The sequence below is a fragment of the Sturnira hondurensis genome, unplaced genomic scaffold, assembly GCF_014824575.4.
Source record: "Sturnira hondurensis isolate 20B ecotype Veracruz unplaced genomic scaffold, ASM1482457v3 Scaffold0021795, whole genome shotgun sequence".
Taxonomy (NCBI): domain Eukaryota; kingdom Metazoa; phylum Chordata; class Mammalia; order Chiroptera; family Phyllostomidae; genus Sturnira; species Sturnira hondurensis.
Window position 1 is genome coordinate 2,804,068 of NW_028094426.1, and position 19,550 is coordinate 2,823,617.

General features: G+C 37.1%; 1 protein-coding gene across 1 annotated transcript in view; it reads left to right on the forward strand.

Moving 5' to 3' along the window:
* Positions 1-2,334: 2,334 nt before the first annotated feature.
* Positions 2,335-19,550, forward strand: part of LMNTD1 (lamin tail domain containing 1) — a 92,617-nt gene continuing 75,401 nt past the window's right edge. Inside the window, exons 1-6 of the mRNA XM_037033856.1 lie at positions 2,335-2,449; positions 5,134-5,360; positions 8,269-8,473; positions 14,977-15,157; positions 15,709-15,828; positions 18,989-19,203. Of these exons, the coding sequence (XP_036889751.1) occupies positions 2,361-2,449; positions 5,134-5,360; positions 8,269-8,473; positions 14,977-15,157; positions 15,709-15,828; positions 18,989-19,203 (1,037 nt within the window). The 5' untranslated portion in view covers positions 2,335-2,360. The remainder of the gene's footprint in view (positions 2,450-5,133; positions 5,361-8,268; positions 8,474-14,976; positions 15,158-15,708; positions 15,829-18,988; positions 19,204-19,550) is intronic.

Here is a 19,550-nt window from a genome sequence, read left to right on the forward strand (position 1 = left end):
CTGCTGGAGCCCAGGACAAGTGGCTGTGAAGGAAATTTTATGCATTGGCCCTTTAAGAGGCTCTCTGAGCCTTCTCTCCCTGGCAGACAGAAACCCTGCTGCTTTTCACATCTGGGTGTTGTCTGGGTTCCTTTCCTGGCTCTCGTTCTGTACACGAGGGAGCCCGCCTTGGGTTTTAGACCCCACACTTCTCAGCAGAAACGCCCAGCTGCTGTAATATCCCTCTGGAACTGCAGCTGCCACTCATGAGAGCCCAGCCAGCCTCTCATGCCTCCTTCATACTCCCTTCCAGTCCTGTTGTGACAAAGTGGTTTCTTCTCCCTGTCCGTGCTTGTCAGGCGTCCTTCCAGCTAGTGTTCAGTGGGTTATTCAGGATGATTTTTCTATAATTTAGAAAAATCTAAATTTAGTTGTAATTCCAAACTGGTCCTGGGACAAGGGCAGTATAGCTTTCACTTACTCTGTATGACTCTCTGGCAAATTAAGGGATACATGAGAAAATTCTTTACCAAGGAAGATTATCTGCCACATTGCAGAAACCTAGCATCTCTGGCTCCTGTCCGTTAAATTCCAATAGCACCCCACCAAATCTTTATGAGCACTATTAATGTTTCCTCATATTGACAAAATGCACCCTATGGGTCCCTTCATCCCCTGTTGAAAAACACTGGCTTCGTTCAAGTAACAGGAAAAGAGGAAATTGGTTTTAGTTACTTATATGCTATAATTTCAGGGGAAAAATAAGGAAAATATCCTGTATGGGGAATGACTATTGAAACATTCTTGAATTTAAAGCTTTCCAAAGTTTTTCTCAGTTGACAGACTATGTTGTTTCTCCAAACTATGTTGGAAAATGTGAATAAAACACATGTGGTCATAATGACTTCAGGCTAATATATACAGTTCAAATACAGAAATTTTAGCAGCTAGGAAACCATCCAGACAGGTAGAGTTTAGGGAAACTGGGATAGTGGCAAGATAGAATAAATTCTATTTAAATTCTTTTCTAAGCATAAATACAAATTTATAAATCTCTTAATTTTATTTTTGCTTTTCTTTTTATTTATTTTTTAATTACAGTTTACTATAAATCTCTTTCTGCTATATTTACATAATTGGGCCTTAACAGTAATAAGAAATTATACTTTATCTCTGAGGAGAAAATGTAGCCAAATGTTTACTGTCCTGTAGCTACTTGCCTCATGATGTGATATATTTCTTTCTTCTGATTTATTAGTTACTTTGTTCATTTTCCTCTGTGTCTAAATACTGTTTATAATGCTAAGATAGAAATCATTTTCTAATCTAAATTGGAAGATGTTTTATCATTATTTCTTGAAGCAGGAATTGTTTATTCATAGTACCTTGCTGGTTCCTGGTTCATAGTAGATGCTTATTTAAATATATTTTAAATTAACTTACTCATCCAATAACCATTATCATTAATTCATTGTATCACTGCATACAGTGATATACTTTCATATGTGTTAATTTTATTTCTCATGCCCTCATTATGAAAAATTAAGTGTGGATCTTTTACTCAAAGAAGAGTCTAAATGCAGTGATTTCTTTTAAATCATATGGCTGGCATAACTAGGAGAAGAATTTAGGTCTTCTGGATTTAATTTTATTATTTCTATGAGTAGGCTTATTTTTTCCTTAGAAGTAGGTTTTCTGTTTCTGCTGCCTAGCTCTTTCCAAGTGTTCAAAGAATAGTTGTCAAAGCAAAACAAAAAACAATACAAAAATTGTCTAAAATCAACATTTAAAAACAGCGATTAACTCCCCAATATTTATTACATATTACCCTTGACTCTCAGAAATCCAAAATCGGATATCAAAATTTTGGCGACCAAGTTTGTGTGGTGAGAGATCTGGCTGTCCTAAAAGCGAATTGCCTTGTTTCATGGGTACAAACAGCAAAACAGGCGCAACAACAATGTAGTAATTGTTCTGAGACTGGAACTGTGTAGCTATGGAGACATTACTTCACCGTGTTCTAGCAGGCAGCATTGGCTAGATTGCAAGCATTTTCGTGGTGAAGGTAGCTATGCTGGGTGACCACCCTGCCTCTGGAGTGGCTTCCAGTCAATGCTTCACACCTGCACCTTGATTTGTCTACTAGCCTTAGCCATTATCAATATTGGCTATATCAGAACTTATATGTTCCCATTAGAATCCTGGTCCTGACACTGGCTTGGTAAATAAAGCATTAAACCTGGAAAGTGCTTTACAGTAGTTAGATTAATAGGTGAGGTCACTTGAAAAAGAAAATCTGGTTTGAACCTCAGCTATAATGCCTTGCTTAATGTCATGATCTGTTTTCCCAGGAAAGAAAATAGACTTCTCTTCTAGCCAAGATGAAAGACATTCAAGGCACTCACGATGCATCGGCAGCCCTGCGAAGTCAAGTCCCTGAGCAGGAAGAGAAGACCGAGAAAAAAACCCAGTAAGAATGGCACAAATACGAGAGGAGAGAGGGCCTGAGTTTTAAAAGATAATGATGGAGTATTTGACCTCTTGTTTCAAAATGTCTACTGAAGTAGAACTAGAATTGATTCCACACATTTTCTAAAATTAACTGTAGCATACAACTATTTCCCAACCCCTGTTTTATAAGGTTAAGTCCTTGAGTAATATAAAAATGCAACTAGAAAGACCTCCTTCATCAGATCTGGTTGAGGATCCAAAGCTCATATCTAACATGTTAAGGAACTGGCAGGTAATATTCTTAGAACCACTTTACTGACCTGGGGACAAAGACTCGCTAAGGAATTTTGGTTTAGGAAATGTCTGTGAGGATGATAAATAAAAAAATTACAACTCACTACTTTTACTACCATGGTAAATCTTTCCATGAACTAAAGCATTAACATTGTTTTTTTCCAAAATAATCGCCTATTATGTTGAATATTTGCGATTTAAAACTAATGTTACTTTGGACCTAGATGTTCTGTGTTTATTGTTCAGTTCAAGTCCATTTTTAAAATATGTGGCCAGTATTACCAGTGCAACATCTCCCAAAATAACATTGAGATGCTGGAATTGAACTTTTACAACTGCCTCTGGTATTATGCTAATCAACTACAGAGGGAGCGAAATACCAAGAAGGGGCCCGGAAAATCCCACATGCTAAGCATTAGAGAACGCTAACTAAGCACTGGGGCAAGCCTCTCACCTCCCAGAAGGAGTCTGGCAGGTCTACAAGGGCAGGGCTTTCCGAGGGTGGATGTGTCCTGCACGTCTCTGGCCGAAAAAGTTCAGCTCTTCCGAAGGTGTGCGCAGCCATGAGAAGTTTCTTATTCAAATACGAAAATAAAAACACCCTATGGCCCTGGGCCAGATTTCTTTGATTACAACATTTCCCAGGCTTATTGGGAATCTTCTGTGGAATTAAATTTGTTGGGGAATGCTATTGTTTTACTGGAGGAAGAAAAAAAATCAGAGCTTATAAAATGAACATGCTGAAAGATATAGCCAGTTTGTCTGTAATGAAACCCAGATGTAAGGAACTTTGAAAGAGAAAAGTACTTTTCCTGCTGATTGTAGCCAGTGTCAGGGAGAAATCACTCATATGAGCCTGTCTCGGGTTGGACAGCGGTAAAAATATTTGTAATTTGGCCATCGAGTTCTGTGGTCTCCGTCCCACTGCCATCACTGTCATAGTCAGGAGTGTGGGTTTGAGCTTTTCAGAAAAAAACAAATGCTTGGAGTGTCAGCACAATGGCACTGCTCAAGTGTCATAAGCAGTGGGACAATAATAATGCAGTTTTCAAAGCCAGTGCCATTCACTTATAAAAAGTAGTTTGCTTAAGATGCCTGTGCCTTCTGAAGGAACATTTAGAGAAGTCTGCTTTTGAGTAAGAGCTTTCCAGAATAATATTTCTGACAAGGGAACTTACAAATTATAAAACAAAAGAATTGTGAACACCTCTTGGTAAACAGATTGAGACTGATTAGGAAACTCCAGGCACCTGCTCCCTTATGGAAACATTTGGAGAGAAAAAAAACAAGAACAACAGAAAGCTGGCTAACATTACTTTATAGGAACTCTGGAAAACAAACAGATCAAAGTAGAAACAATCCATGGAGGTGAGATACAAAGTTTCTAATTACAGTGCACATGTGCCCCAGAAACACAGTGTCTAAGCGGGTAGTCCTCTATCCAGTGTTTCAGAGATTTAAAAGATTTTGGGCCCCAGAATTTCATTCACAACTCAAGCATTAAACATACACACACACACACACACACACACACACACACACACACACACATGCATGCACGAGTGCACGTACATGCATTGTTTTTAGTTTGTTGAGAAAAGTCTCAGTGTGACTCATGAAATGGAGTTGTCACACGCCTTTTCATGATCATGCCTTGAGAATATTGTTCTACTTGTAAAATAATTGTACTTCAGTTTAAGGACTTTTAAAGATGACTGTGTATTAGTTAACCAATGCCTTTATATTTATGAAAAAAGAAAGGAAAATCTTTGTTCGTAGTAGGGTTTGCTTATAAAAATAGTCCCTGGAAATGAAATCTTTCTTCTCCTGCTATTTCCTTCAACATCCACATGCACTCACACTCACACACAAGCACATGTGCACTGTGTTTACCCTTGCTAGTTCACAGTGCATTTGAAAGCAAACATTTACTCTAGGGTCTTTATAAATACAGAAAGTTAATTGAGCAGCAGAAGTTAGAGGAAAAAGATATAGTGAACGATATATTTTACATGAATAGAAGGGGAAATATGATGAAATGAGTGATAAATTTGGCATATAAATGGTTTATAGAACCACGGTTTTGTATAAAAATGCATTTAAAAGTCTGAAAATGGTATGATTTGGGCTTGCTTTTTACTTTTTTCTACTTTTACACTTTTTCAAAACCATATACAATGAGAATTTATTGATTTTTAAATAGAAAAAAACATATCTTAACTTGACACTAAAGTGTTCTACTTAGATTGCTAAAACTGGAAACATAAGATGTGCTTGTGCTTATGACAGATGCATAACGACTCTGAAAGATAGAACTCTGGGTAGTAATAACCGTTCATGCTTCTTGTGTTCAAAGTCTGTTCATTTTGACTTTCTTACTTTGTTCATTATACTGACTTTTGTACACAGACGAGAAGATGCACATGCTGACCTCTCAAGGGCACAGCAATCTTCAGTACATTTTCTCCCAGGTTTTATACATTCAGATTCCACAACGCTGTCATTGTTATGGTCATCGTCCAGTGAAATGCCTCCCCGTCACAGCCCGCCCGGCCATCCGATTGGTGGGGTGACTGCTGCACCAAAGTCTTCTAAATCCACCTTGCTGAGCCACTTCCAATCAGAAACCAACTTAGGTAAGAAGAACATGTAATGATTTTTATAGAATATTTTTATTCTTTGTTTTATTATTTTTAACTGTATTGAATGTATTGGGGTGACATTGGTTAATAAAATTATATAGGTTTCATGTGTACAAGTCTATAACACATCATCTGTCTATTGTATCATGTGTTCACCACCCCAAGTCAAGTCTCCTCTCGTCACTATTTAACCCCCTTTATCGTCCCCTACCACCTTTCCCTCTGGTAATCACCATACTATTTTTAAGTTACATAGTTTGGTAAATTCTCTATGTGTCTAGAAGCTGGACTGGTATTTTATTATTTGCGTTGAATAATACTAATTTCTTAATGTCATAATGCCAAGGGTAACTTGACTGTGCTCCCTGTGATCCCAGCACGGAAGTCATATTCTGATCACATAAATGTATGTGGCCAAGGATATCATTCATCCCCATGATTAAAGTTTCATGGGGATACTGCTTAAATGTTCTAGAATTGCTAAAGAATTTTTAAAAATAATGTATAATATTAACTGTCCTTCCTTTTCATGCTACCAGAAAGATTAAGCAATGTCTTCTGTACTTTGAGCCTGTAGGAGATTGAGGGCTTTGGTAAGGAAAAGACAGGTTGATGAGAGAAAGAAGAAAAATAAAGTGGGTAAAATAGTGGAGGGAAAAGGGAGAAAGAATAAAACAGTACTGTAGTAGGAAGAAGTAGAGTTTTAACCGTTGCCAACAATGCACTCAGCAATACCCATGTGGCCGGGTGTTTATTCCTCACCACGGAGGGGAATTTGGAGGGTGTGTTTTCATAGTTTCCTGGAAAGACCACTCACTGCCCTTGGAAACAGAGAACCGAGGTTCAAGCTATCTTTTTACTCCCCACAGTGTGAGACATTAGGTAAGGTATTTAGCATTCCTGAGTTCCATATTCCACAACTGCAAAATGGGGATTAAAATATCGATTTCACAGGGCTATCCTAAGGATTAAGTAAGATGTTTATGAAAACCACCAAGCAAATGGTCTGTACTCAATAAAAATTTGCTTTGAATCTGAACGTATCTCTCTAGACACTGTCTCATAGAATGGGCTAGATTGGGGTCTGTGTGTCACTGACCAGTCAACTGCAAGTTTCACAACTGGTAGCACAAACACACTCCCAACTGCCTGATGCCTCCATTTCCCCCTGCCGTTCTGTGGACATGTACAGCCTGGCAGCCTGTACAGCCTTCCCTGTATTTGGTTTATATCTGGGATTTTCCTACGCCTTTGACACACTGTTATCTAGGATTCTGACCTACTGCCATCATTGTCCTGTTTCCTCTGCCTCATTCTTTTGTGCACCTAAGACACATTTTTCAAAGAAGCCTCCTGAGTTCACCCTGGCCTTTAGCAGTGACCAAATCCATACGCTTAAATGCGAAAACACAGGTTTTAGACATAGGGAGGGAATGTTCTCTACCCTTTGGCACTCTTTCATCGTGGCATATGTTCTATATTTGAGTTAAACTGTGAAAGCTCCTCGTATCTGTGGGAGGAAAACAAAACAGAGTGGCTTCCCCATGCCAGGTGAGCGCTGAGCTAGGATGTGGTCTCCTTCAGTCGCTGTAGATTCTGCCTCTGTTGATAGATGTCTGAGTTGGCTGTGACTTGTTGCATTTGGCTCATTCCTGTCTGTTCCTCCACATGAAATAATGACTGGGACTCAAATTAATGTCTTTTTCCCTTCTAGAGTTCAAAGGTTTTCATCCTCAGGATAAGCTATGAAAAGAGCTGCTGTGTATTCTCTGTCCCCAAAGTAAATAAAGGATTAAGTCAAAACTCACTTGACTGGGAATAAATTAATTCCATTTCAAACATTTCTTCTAAACGAAATACTTTGAGGAACCTCTTTAGGAACTATCAGTTTATTCCTTTCCAGCCTTCACTTCACTCTAGCTTTTGTTAAAAAAAAATGCAAATACAAAGCAAACACTGAGTTGTGTGAACCCTTTGGTGATTTTGGAACCAGGGCTACAATAATAAATGTCATTTATTGAGTACCTGCTAAATACCAGACCCTGCTAGACACTGTACCTACATTACCTTCAGTACTCATGTCTCCTTAACAAGGTAGTATTATTTTCATTTTATGTTTAGGAAAATGGAGAATTGGATAGTTTAAATCAGTTGGCTTAGTAAGGTGGCAGAGATGGGGTCCAATTGCAGGTCTGCCTGAATCCGAGACATGGCTCTGTCCACTTCATGATGCCTCTCTATGGTGTTTTCTCTTTGCACTCACATTATTTGATTTGTGCAGCGCAGTTCTTTCTATGCAAAATCGTGAAACCTATTTTGTGTTTGAGTCTGAGTAGTGAGAATTTTAAAGGAGCAGACTTCCAAGGGGATGCTAGAATCTAATTAAGCATTACTTTATCTTCCTGATCAAGTATTTTAGTTGATAAGAGGAAACTTAAGTCTTTACCTGGCAAAAATATTAACCATTGTTAAGAAAGGACACATTTAAAGGTTTAATGTATGGGTATCAATTTGGAGAGAATAGCTGATATAAATAGAATAAAGTTGTACTTATATATGACATATCCAAATTTGAGAGACTCAAATGTTTTAACTAGTCAACAACTTACCATGCTTCTAGTACAACTAAATAATCAGTTCAATTGTCATTATACTAATGATATAACTGATGGTTTAAGATAACTGAAATAATCTCTAAGAATTGAGTGTTACTGAAAATAATCACTTACTGGGTATTTTGTAGAATTTGGTTTAGGTTTGACAGTGAGAGTAAAAATGTATACAGAGTATGGTTTTATAAAAGCAAAGAATAAAAACAGTGGCTTTGGGTTTTCTTTTTTTAAATGTCCTTTTGTTTATTTACTTATTTCTTCGTTGCTTCCCTCTTTGATTTCTTTGAAAGGAGTCAACAGGTTTATAGTTCCAAAGAAAAAGACTCAAACTCTGTCCACCCAGGCCTCTGAGCTAGCCGTGACTGGTGACGGGGAGGATTATTTCCTGTCTCTGTTTGGTGATTCAAAGAAACTCACCACACACTCATTCCATACCAGTAGGAGTTGGAAGCACTTCTCTATGATTCTTGAAGAAGTGGGCCATTGTAGATCCAGGTACATATTCCAATTATTTAGTATCCTCTCTTGGAAGTAGGATGCAAAGTTCTAATCTGTTGTGCTGCTGTAATTTCATCTAAGAAATTAGGTGAAAAATAACCATTTCATGTTCTGAACAATTAAAAGGAATCAATATAACTTCCTAAGGAACCCAATAATGAATGTTAATTCTTCAAAGATGCCAGAGAAAACAACACTAGATAATCTCTACAAATAAATTCAAGTCAATTATTCAAGGACTTTGTTTCATTATTAGCAAGTAATTCAGATTAAATTGGTATCTTTTTTTTCTACTAGGATGTTGACTTCAATACAGAAGGGGAGAAGTGGACTTTTAACTTGTTGATTCATTTTAATGATTGTTAGTATCTAAGGCAAAAGAACTTACATGGAAGACAGTTGATATTTGAGCTAAAATAAAAGCTGATTCATCTATACTTAATCCTGCTCTTCTTGTTGCATGAACAACAGATTGAACTATGAATTATAAGTTGTTAGTAATACACGTGTTTTTTTTCTGTAATGTCTCTGTCTACTTTGGTATCAAGGACATGCTTGCTTCATAGGATGAGTTGGATATATTCCCTCCTGTTTTATTTTCTAGAAGAGTTTGTGTAGAACTAGTATTTCTTTTTTAAAAATGTTTTGTAGAATTCATCAGTGAAGCCATCTGAACCTGGAGTTTCTTTGTGGGTAGGATCTTATGTACAAATTCTTTTTCTTTAAAACGGATAAAAGGATATTTGGGTTGTTTCTTCTTGAGAACTTGAGTAGTTGGGTATCTTTCAAGAAATTTTATCTGTCATATTTATTGTCATAAAGTTGTGCATAATTATTGCTTTATAATCCTTTTAGTGTCTATAGAATCTATAGTAATGTCCCCATTTCTTACTGCTGATACTGATCACATGGGTCTTCTCTCTTTTTCCTGATCAGTGAAGTTACCAGTTTTATGAGCCTCAAGGAACCAGTGTGTGACTCATTGATTTTCTCTATTTTTGTTTTCTTTGTTTTTAATTTCATTGATTTCCATTCTGATCTGTATTCCCTTTCTTCTGCCTATTTTATATTTTTATATTTGAAACCCCATTGTAGGTTTTATTTGCTTTTCTTCTTCTAGTTTCTCAAAGTGAAAGTAAGATCATTGATTTGATGCCTTTTTATCTTTTAATATAAGCATGTAGTAGTACTATAAGTTTCCCCTAGGTAAAGACTTAATGGCATCCCACAAATTTTGGTATGTTGTATTTTCATTTTAATTTGCTTCAAAATACTTTGTAATTTTCACTTGCATTTCTTTAATCCTTGTGTACTAAGACGTAATATTTTACAGAGTTTTCCATTTCAATGCCTCTTCAAATATTGATTTGAAGTCTTATTGACTTCTAATTAATTCCATGATGATCAAAGAACATACTTTGTTTGACTTGAGTCCTTCTAAACATATTGAGACTTGTTTTATAGCCAGGGTATTGTCTATCCTGGCAAATTTTTTGGATACACTTACAAAGAATGCATATTCTGCTGTTGTTGAGTGTAGTGTTTCATAAATGTTAATCAGGTCAAATGAATTGATTGTGTTAAGTCTGTCTTTTTGCTGATTTTATATCTACTTGTCCTTTCAGTTATTGAGAAAAAGGTATTAAAATCTCTGACTATAACTGTGGACTCGTTGATTTTTCCTTGCAGTTCTATCAGCTTCGTGTATTTTGAAGCTCTGTTACTAGGTGCACAAACATTTAGGGTTGTTACGTTTTCTTGATGAATTGGTCTCTATATCATTATGAAGTCACCTTCCTCATCTCTGCCATTACTTTGCCCAGAACTCCATGTCTAATACCGTTATAGCCACCCCGGCTTTCTTATTACTGGTGTTGGCGTGGTATATCTTTTTTTAAACCTTTTTGCACCCTTATCTTTAAAGTGCATGTTTTGTATGTAGCTTGTAGTTGGAACTTGCTCTTTTATTCAACCTGAAAAGTCTGTCTTTTAATCTGAGCATTTAAACCATTTACATGTACAGTAATTGTTAACATGGTTAGGGTTAAGTCTACTGTCCTGCTGTTTCTTTTTTTTTTCTTTTTTTTTAATATTTTATTTATTTATCTATAGAGGGGAAGGGAAGGAGAGAGGGAGAGAAATATCAATGTATGGTTGCCTCTGCCAAGGACACACAATGTATCGTGTGTCCCCTGCCCGGAACTGGCCTGCAACCCAGGCACGTGCCCTGACTGGGAATCGAACTGCGATCCTCTGGTTCGCAGGCCTGCGCTCAACCCACCGGGCTACATCAGCCAGGGCCTGCTGTTTCTTTTCTGTTTGTTTCAACTATTCTGTGTTCTACTTTTAATTAATTGTTATTAATGATTTTATCCCCATTGTTGGCTGATTAGCTTTAATTTTGGTAGTTCCTTCCAGGTTTATAGAATACATCTTGAGCCTATCACAGACTGCCTTGAAGTGATGTCATACCACTTCATAAAGTATAAAGAGCCTTACAATACTATTTTCATCTCTCTCCTCCTGGCCATTGTATTTGTACTGTTACATATTTTACTTGTACATATATGTTAAAAATCCCGTACTTCATAAGTATGCTCCTTTAAATAATCAACTTTTAAAAGAAATTTAAAATAATAAGAAAAATATACTTTATATTTACCTTCCTTATGTTTTCACTACCTTTCACTTCATATGTATGTAAGTCATGTTTTTACTAAGTATAATTACCCTACTATCTGAGAAAACTTCCTTTTAAAACCCTTTTAATATTTCTTGTATTATGGATTTACTTGTGATGAATTCTTCCTTCAGTTCTTAACAGTTTTACTGAGATATCATTGACATAAAAGTTGGGTATATTAAAGATGTAGAACTTGATTTGTTTTCTTTTTTTGATATTTTCATGTAACCTTGTATGAGTTTAAAGGATAGAACATGATGATTTGACATGCATGTATATATTCTGAAAGATTTACCATATTAGGATTAGTTAACACATTCATTACCTCAAATAATTACCTTTTATTTAGGCAAGAACATTTAAATTAGCAATATTCAAATATATAATATAGTATTGTTAACTTTACATTAGATCCCCAAAAGTTATTTATCTTATTACCAAATCTCTGTGTTGCCTGAGAGATACATGACTGACAATAGTATCAGTATGAAAATGTTGGGTTGAGAATTGAGAACTAACATTTTGTTTGACAACTGAGACATTTTTTTCCATGAACAACTTGGTTAAGAACCAAATTGTTCAAGAACCAAGATATTCAAGAACCGAGGTTTCACTTTGGATAATTATAGGACAATGAAGGAAGTAATCAAAGAAGACACAAATAAATGGAAGTATATACCATGTTCATGGAAAGGAAAAATGAACATCATTAAAATATCCATACTACCCAAAGCAATCTATAAATTCAATGAAAATCCATCAAGATACCAATGACCTATTTCACAGAACTAGAACAAATAATCCAAAAATTTATATGGAACCACAAAAGATATCAAATAGCCACAGCAAGCTTGAGAAAGAACAAAGTAAGAGGTATCACAGTACCTGATATTGTACTATTCTACAAGGCTCTAGTAATCAAAACGCATGGTATTGGTATAAAAACAGACACATAAATCACTGGCATTGAATAGAGAGCCCAGAAATAAACCCACACCTATATGGTCAGTAAATATATGATAAAGGAGGTAAGAACATACAATGGGGTAAAGATAGTCTATTGAATAAATAATATTGGGAAGACTGGACAAATACATGAAAAAAATGAAACTAGACCACCTTCGTACACCATATACAAAAATAAACTCAAAATGGATTCTAAACTTCTGTGTAAGACTCAAAACCATAAGCATCCTGGAAGAAAACATAGGCAGTAAAATCTCTTACATTTTTCTTAGCAGTATATTCTCTGATACATCTCCTCAAGCAAGGGAAGCAAACAAAAATAATAAACCAATGGATCTACATCAAACTAAAAAGGTTTTGCGTAACAAAGAAAACCATCAACAAAACAAAAAGGCAACATACTGAATGGGGGAGGATGTTCATTAGTGAGACATTTGATAAGGGGTTACTGTCCAGATTTATAAAGAATTCTTACTACTTGGCATTAGAAAAACAAACCAATTAAAAACAGGCCAAGGATTTGAACAAACACTGTCTATTGAACATACAGATGGCCAATAGACATATGAAAAGATGCTCAATGTCAATAATCATTACAGAAATGTAAATTAAAACCACAATGAGATATCACTGCATGCCTGTTAGAATGACTATTATCAATAAATCAAGAAATAAGCCCTGGCTGGTGTAGCTCAGTGGATTGAGTGCGGGCCTGTGAACCAGACAGTCGCGGTTCAATTCCCAGTCAGGGCACATTCCTGGGTTGCAGGCCAGTTCCCAGCAGGGGATGCACAAGAAGAAACCATACATTGATGTTTCTCTTCCTCTCTCCTTCCCTTCCCCTCTAAAGATAAATAAATAAAATATTTTTTAAAAAAAGAAATAACAAGTATTGTTGAGGATGTGGAGAGAAGGGAACCCTTGTGCACTGTTGGTGGGAATGCAGATTGGTGGAGCCAGTATTGAAAACAGTATGAAGGGTCATCAAAAAATTAAAAATGGAACTGCCTCATGACCCAGTGATTCCACTTCTGGGAATGTATCCAAACATGAAACACTAATTTGAAAGAATATAAGCACCCCTGTGTTCACTGCAGTGCTATTTACAATGGCTAATATATGGAAGTACAGAGATTGGACTGATTGTTGCCAGAGGGGAGGAGGCTGGGAATCTGGATAAATAATGTAAAGGATTATTGGTAGTTATACAANAAGAATTCTTACTACTTGGCATCAGAAAAACAAACCAATTAAAAACAGGCCAAGGATTTGAACAAACACTGTCTATTGAACATACAGATGGCCAATAGACATATGAAAAGATGCTCAATGTCAATAATCATTACAGAAATGTAAATTAAAACCACAATGAGATATCACTGCATGCCTGTTAGAATGACTATTATCAATAAATCAAGAAATAAGCCCTGGCTGGTGTAGCTCAGTGGATTGAGTGCGGGCCTGTGAACCAGACAGTCGCGGTTCAATTCCCAGTCAGGGCACATTCCTGGGTTGCAGGCCAGTTCCCAGCAGGGGATGCACAAGAAGAAACCATACATTGATGTTTCTCTTCCTCTCTCCTTCCCTTCCCCTCTAAAGATAAATAAATAAAATATTTTTTTAAAAAAGAAATAACAAGTATTGTTGAGGATGTGGAGAGAAGGGAACCCTTGTGCACTGTTGGTGGGAATGCAGATTGGTGCAGCCACTATTGAAAACAGTATGAAGGGTCATCAAAAAATTAAAAATGGAACTGCCTCATGACCCAGCGATTCCACTTCTGGGAATGTATCCAAACATGAAACACTAATTTGAAAGAATATAAGCACCCCTGTGTTCACTGCAGTGCTATTTACAATGGCTAATATATGGAAGCACAGAGATTGGATTGATTGTTGCCAGAGGGGAGGAGGCTGGGAATCTGGATAAATAATGTAAAGGATTATTGATAGTTATACAACAAATGGGTACTTACCAAATAGTCACAGGGCTGGACAGCCAACATAGGGGACACAGTCAGTACTATTGTAGTAACTAGGTGTGGTGCCGGGTGGGTAGTGGAAATACGGAGGGCAACGCTTGGTGAAGTAGATGACTGTCTAACCACTGTGCTGCACACCTGAAACTAATACAGAGTGATACTGACTGTGAACTGTAATTGAAAGAATTATGGATATAGATACAATCTTTAAAGAGTGCCTGGTATATAAGTATTGGTTATTATTGGTAGGAGTATGTTTCATTTTTTAAATGATATCCCTAACCCACCAGAGGGATTGTGACAGTCTGAAAAATGTGAAAATAATATATAAATACATTAGACACATAAATATAAATATATATATTCCTATATTTAGCCTGGTCTCTGGTACATACTAAGGCTCTTTACATGTTAGTAGGAAAAAATACCATCTTATCTTTGTGTAGTATTTTGTTTGCAGAATTCTTTTAAGTACATAGTTGCTAGTCATCTTCACAACAACTTTATCAGAAATTAGTTTAACTTTCCTTTTGATCTACTAGAGTTTGATATCACTGTGGTTTTACAAACAGTTGTGCTTAAATAATGATACTTGCACCTATGGCATTTATACCTTGACACCTAAAGCACTTTTTAAGTTTATTTTAAATTATTTTATGTGAAAAAGATTATCTTATTGCACAGATAAACAAATAGAAGTAAGTGATCAGGCATTTGTCTTAGATCACAAAATACACTCTCTCTACAATAGAATTTGTCCAATACAGTTTATCCAATAGAGTAGACAGTTTAGGAACAACTTCCAAAGCATACTTACTATTGGATTCTAAAGTGAATTAAAGACACCTTATAATCTTTATGTATTTTTAGTGCTTTTGGAGATATTAAAATCGTAGAAGTGAAGGATTTATATGTGAAACTCACTAACTCTTCCATTGACAAAGAAATCGAGATTGGAAATCATATTCTCCAGCAAAATGTGAATGGACAAGCAGTCTCTTTGTTCCGTTTCCCTCCAAACACCGTAATGCACGCCACTTCCACAGTGACAGTGAGTATAAGATGTCAATACTGCCAGGTAAAATTGTACAGGATAATCTCACCCAGGTCAGACTGTGGCTCAGCACCAATGGTTTCTTCATCACTAGATCTCAGTGCAAACTGTGGAGTTTTGTTGGTGGTGGCTAATTGCACCACATTGTCCAATTCTGTATGTAAATGAATACCTGTAATTAAATTGCCATAGTTCTCTGCCATTTGTTGTACAATACCTTTTAGGTTACGATTGAACTATTAAAATAAAATACCTAAGTTCCTAAAATTAAGCAAACATAATCCTTAAAAGAAAAGTAAAGAGATTGTTAGCCTAGAGAATTGAGAATTAGTTGATAACTGGGGGCGGGGGGGGGGGGGCGGGTTCCTCTGTTTTGTGGTTTCTTTTAAACTGCACAAAGTATTACGCAGCTTGACGTTATGTATTACTTAGTCATTATATTTTAAAACCTCGTTAGGTTGAGAAACACGATGTTGCAATCACCCTGTGACATTTACAACATTGTTGAACTCCAGAGATCTTTGTTATTAACAAACTATTTCTCACAGGTCTGGACAGCAGCATCCAAAGCAAACCATCAGCCACCATCAGATTTTCTTTGGAAGGAAGAAAACAAGTTTAGCACAAGCCCAAATTGTACAACAATTCTGTGCAAACCTAATGGTGAGGTCAGTATCTGGTTCTTAACAATAGTTTTTCAACAGTCTCCTATGTTCTCCTTCTACCCTTAGCTCACTCAACTATTTTTCTGTCCCTAAAATCTGACATAGAGCCACCATTGACTCTCACAACAAATCAGCACAAAGGTGTGCCCTTTGTGTGGGCTGAGCATACCCTCCTCTCGTAGTTGAGCCTTGGTTGCTGCTGGCAAATCAGTGGGAAGGGTTTACCCGGCCAGTCAGCTGCAAGGGCTGGCTGTGACCACTCACCACCAATGTCCACCCTCTGTGGAAGATCAGCGGTGCAGGGGAAGGGTGGTGATTCTTCAGTGTGGTCTATAGCTGATCACTGGGAGTGCTGGCTCTGGGGTTTCCCAGGTGATCCCGGCCAAGGTCAGCCCCCACCTTTGTTTTGCCTGGGCCACCCTGCCTGAGCTTTAGAGCAAGCCATCTTAGAAGATAGCTTCTACTAATGCTGGGCTTGGAGATTCCCAGGCAAAGCCAAGCTGTGTATCTAGGCTGGCTGCTGCCGTAGTGCTGGAGCTCAGAAGGAGTAAGTCTAAACAGATGAGTCCATGTGTAGGTTCTTTAAGAGAAACTACTCGGGACTCTAGCAGTTTCTTCCACTGACTCAATCCCCACTACTTTTTGCAGCCAAAATTGTGGAGATTTATATTTCTGGCTCTGGAACCCTGGGCTGGGAGGCCATCTATGGGGCTGGGACTCCTCGCTCTGGAGATATCCCTCCCAAATTTTTATCCATCACACCATGAGTGTGGGACTAGCCCATTCCTCACCTATGCCCCTCCTACCAGTCTGGATGGATGTGGTTTCTTTAATTTTGTAATTATCAGGCTTCCATTGAACTTGATTCTGACAGTTTTGAGTGATGATCTATGTTTTAGTTGTAATTTTGATGTGGTTGTGCAAAGAGGCAAGCCACATCTGCCTACTCAGACATCTTGAGTGGAAGCCTCAAGATTCTTTTCTATTCTAAGGGATGTAATAATTGAGGACCTATTGGGATTCCCACCCAGTAGTAAAGTAATCAGCATTATTTAATTCAAATAGAAAATATCTTCCATTAAATACACTAAAACGTGACTTTATGTCAAACTGAAACCCTAAGGTAAGCATAGGGTTCTCCCTCACTCCTCTTTTAACAGCAAGTGTATTTCCCTCCTCACCTCAGGGACACTGAAACTCACTCCCTGCAGCTGTCAGACAGATTTTCCATGCAGAGATGGGTTGCTACGTTCCCATAGACATGCCAGAACACAGGGCGACCCCAGGTTTTATCGTGACTCTACATGTCTTTCAATTTATATATCTGGTATAAAGAAACTATCTCATATCTTGTAGAAACAGTTTCAGAGCCTGCAATCTTCTGCCTAAACCTGTAGCCAGTCATACAAATTAGAATAGGTTCTGTTTCTGGACTTGAGTAAAGAAGTTATATTATTGGTTATGGGTCATTAAAAAAAATGAAACCTAGGATAAAGTGTGACAGATTACTCTTTAGTCATCACTAATATGGCAACAGATTCAGTGTAGCTACAAATGTAATATAAAGGCAGATTTAGTTCTGCTCTGCCATGAGTTAATAACTATGTGATCTTTCTTGTATTTTCTAATATATGACATAAGGGCTTATACAATATAATCACTAAGATACTATGGGTCTGCAAACAGTGCTGGATTTTTTCCCACCAGTTACATTGTTTTACTATAGGATTTGTAGCCTCTTTGCATGTCAAAAAATCAATAGCCATCTTATGTTTATTCAATGCCTGGGAACTTCCCAATATACTATTTTGCATTAAAGGTTCAGATATGGGACAGAATGCCTCTGTGCTGTAGGAGCTCATTGAAGAGATGTTTTTAGGTGCATTATCTCATTTGATTCTGAAATTGAATATGTACAAATGAGGCAAATGGGGCTCAGAAAGTTATATGCCTTGCTGAAGGTCATGTGATTTGAAAATGGCAGAACTAAAATAAAACCAGACATTCTAACTCCAAGAATTTTTCTATTGTACTAAAGATAGCCTACAAGGTTCATATGGCCAACATTCCAGAGGCGTAATTAAAACCACATCATTTTTATTTTATCATATTATTATTGTCATCAAGTATTTTTAAGTCCTTATAATATAGGAAGAAGTAAAATATTGCTCATGTCTAGGAAAATCTTCCAATCTTATTCAGGGAGATTGCACTAAAAACAAATCATAACATATTTTCAACAAAAATGTGTCTGTGTAAGCTGCAAAAAAAGGGAGGATCCTTAACTGATGACCTAAAGCAAAAGTGTTTTCCTGTTGTGATCCATGAAATTGATTCTTTTAGAAAAGATTTCATCTTTCTTTCTTTGCATTGACCTCACCTAGCTGAATTTGCCTTTATGTCTGCTTAATTTGTCAGTCCAATCAGAGCAATCCTATAAATCCAATCAGTTTTTCAATGATGATAGCATAAACCCAAAACTCCTGATTTTATAAACCAAAAACAGATCTTGAGAACAAATAGAGTATTAGGGCACACTTTAGTCTTTAATTTTATCATGTTGAACAAAGCCATAATTGTTAGTTTTTACACATGATTTTCCTGCCACATACTCAAGAAACCAAAATAAGCTCCAGCTTTAGTCATCATGGGTCTCCTTAATGGTCCCACTTGTGATCCAGGCTGGAGAATGTGGCCTCCTCTCCTTGGCTCTGGCCCTGGTTCTACTTCCCATCTCACATAAGATACACACACACACACACACACACACATACATACACACATACATACATACACACACATTATAGTGTCTTAGATCTTTAACATTTTAACTTATTAACATTATAACTATTGTTAGCACAGTTCTTCATAGTTATGAAATTTAGTAGCTTAATACCCTCATATAGCGACTTTCTGCCACCTGCCTTCCTATTTTGTATGTGAGGACGCAGGGGGACAGCAAGTGGCTAACTTGCCCAGGTCATGCAGCTGAAGATTTTCAGAATTGGAAACTAAGCCCAGGAAGTCTTACCACATTTTTAAGGTGTTTCACTACAAGTAGGTGGCATTATACAGTTGACTTTGAAATTTTATTACATTAAGCAATGACATTTTAAAAGTCTACCTCCTACAGTATTTGATATTAATGCATTGTTTTTATTAGGCCATTGCCTGGTATACTCCTATTCACTGGAAGCAAGCATGGGAGAAATTAGAAAATGACATTGAATTTGAGGGATGCTCAATAGTAAGTCCAACATCCCAAAGGCACGTGTTCCACTGGCCAAAAGCTACAACTACAACTCAAGGAAAACATGATCAATCCAATAAACATATCTTAAACCGTCAGATAGAACCAGTTCCACAATTTCTTAAGAGGTAAAATTTGCTTGATTTTTTTCCTTTTTTTTTTAATGGAGCCCTTCTCACAGTTGGTAAAACGGGGCAGGTGGGAACAGCTGGGTGACAAGTAAATATGGGATGAATGGGTGATCAGTAATGACCAACAATATCCATCTTTTTAAAAATATCCTTCTGAATAGGACCATAAAACCCATAATAGTTTTGAAACATACAAACACAGAGCAAGCAGGACAATAAAGGCAGGCAATGGAAGGAAATGGAAGACCCCCAGCCTCCCCCACCCCCAGCCATTTCGCCTCTTCATGGCACTGCTGTTAGAGGGGTGAAGAGGCGAAGTCATCCCCGTGTCTTGAGCAGTGATG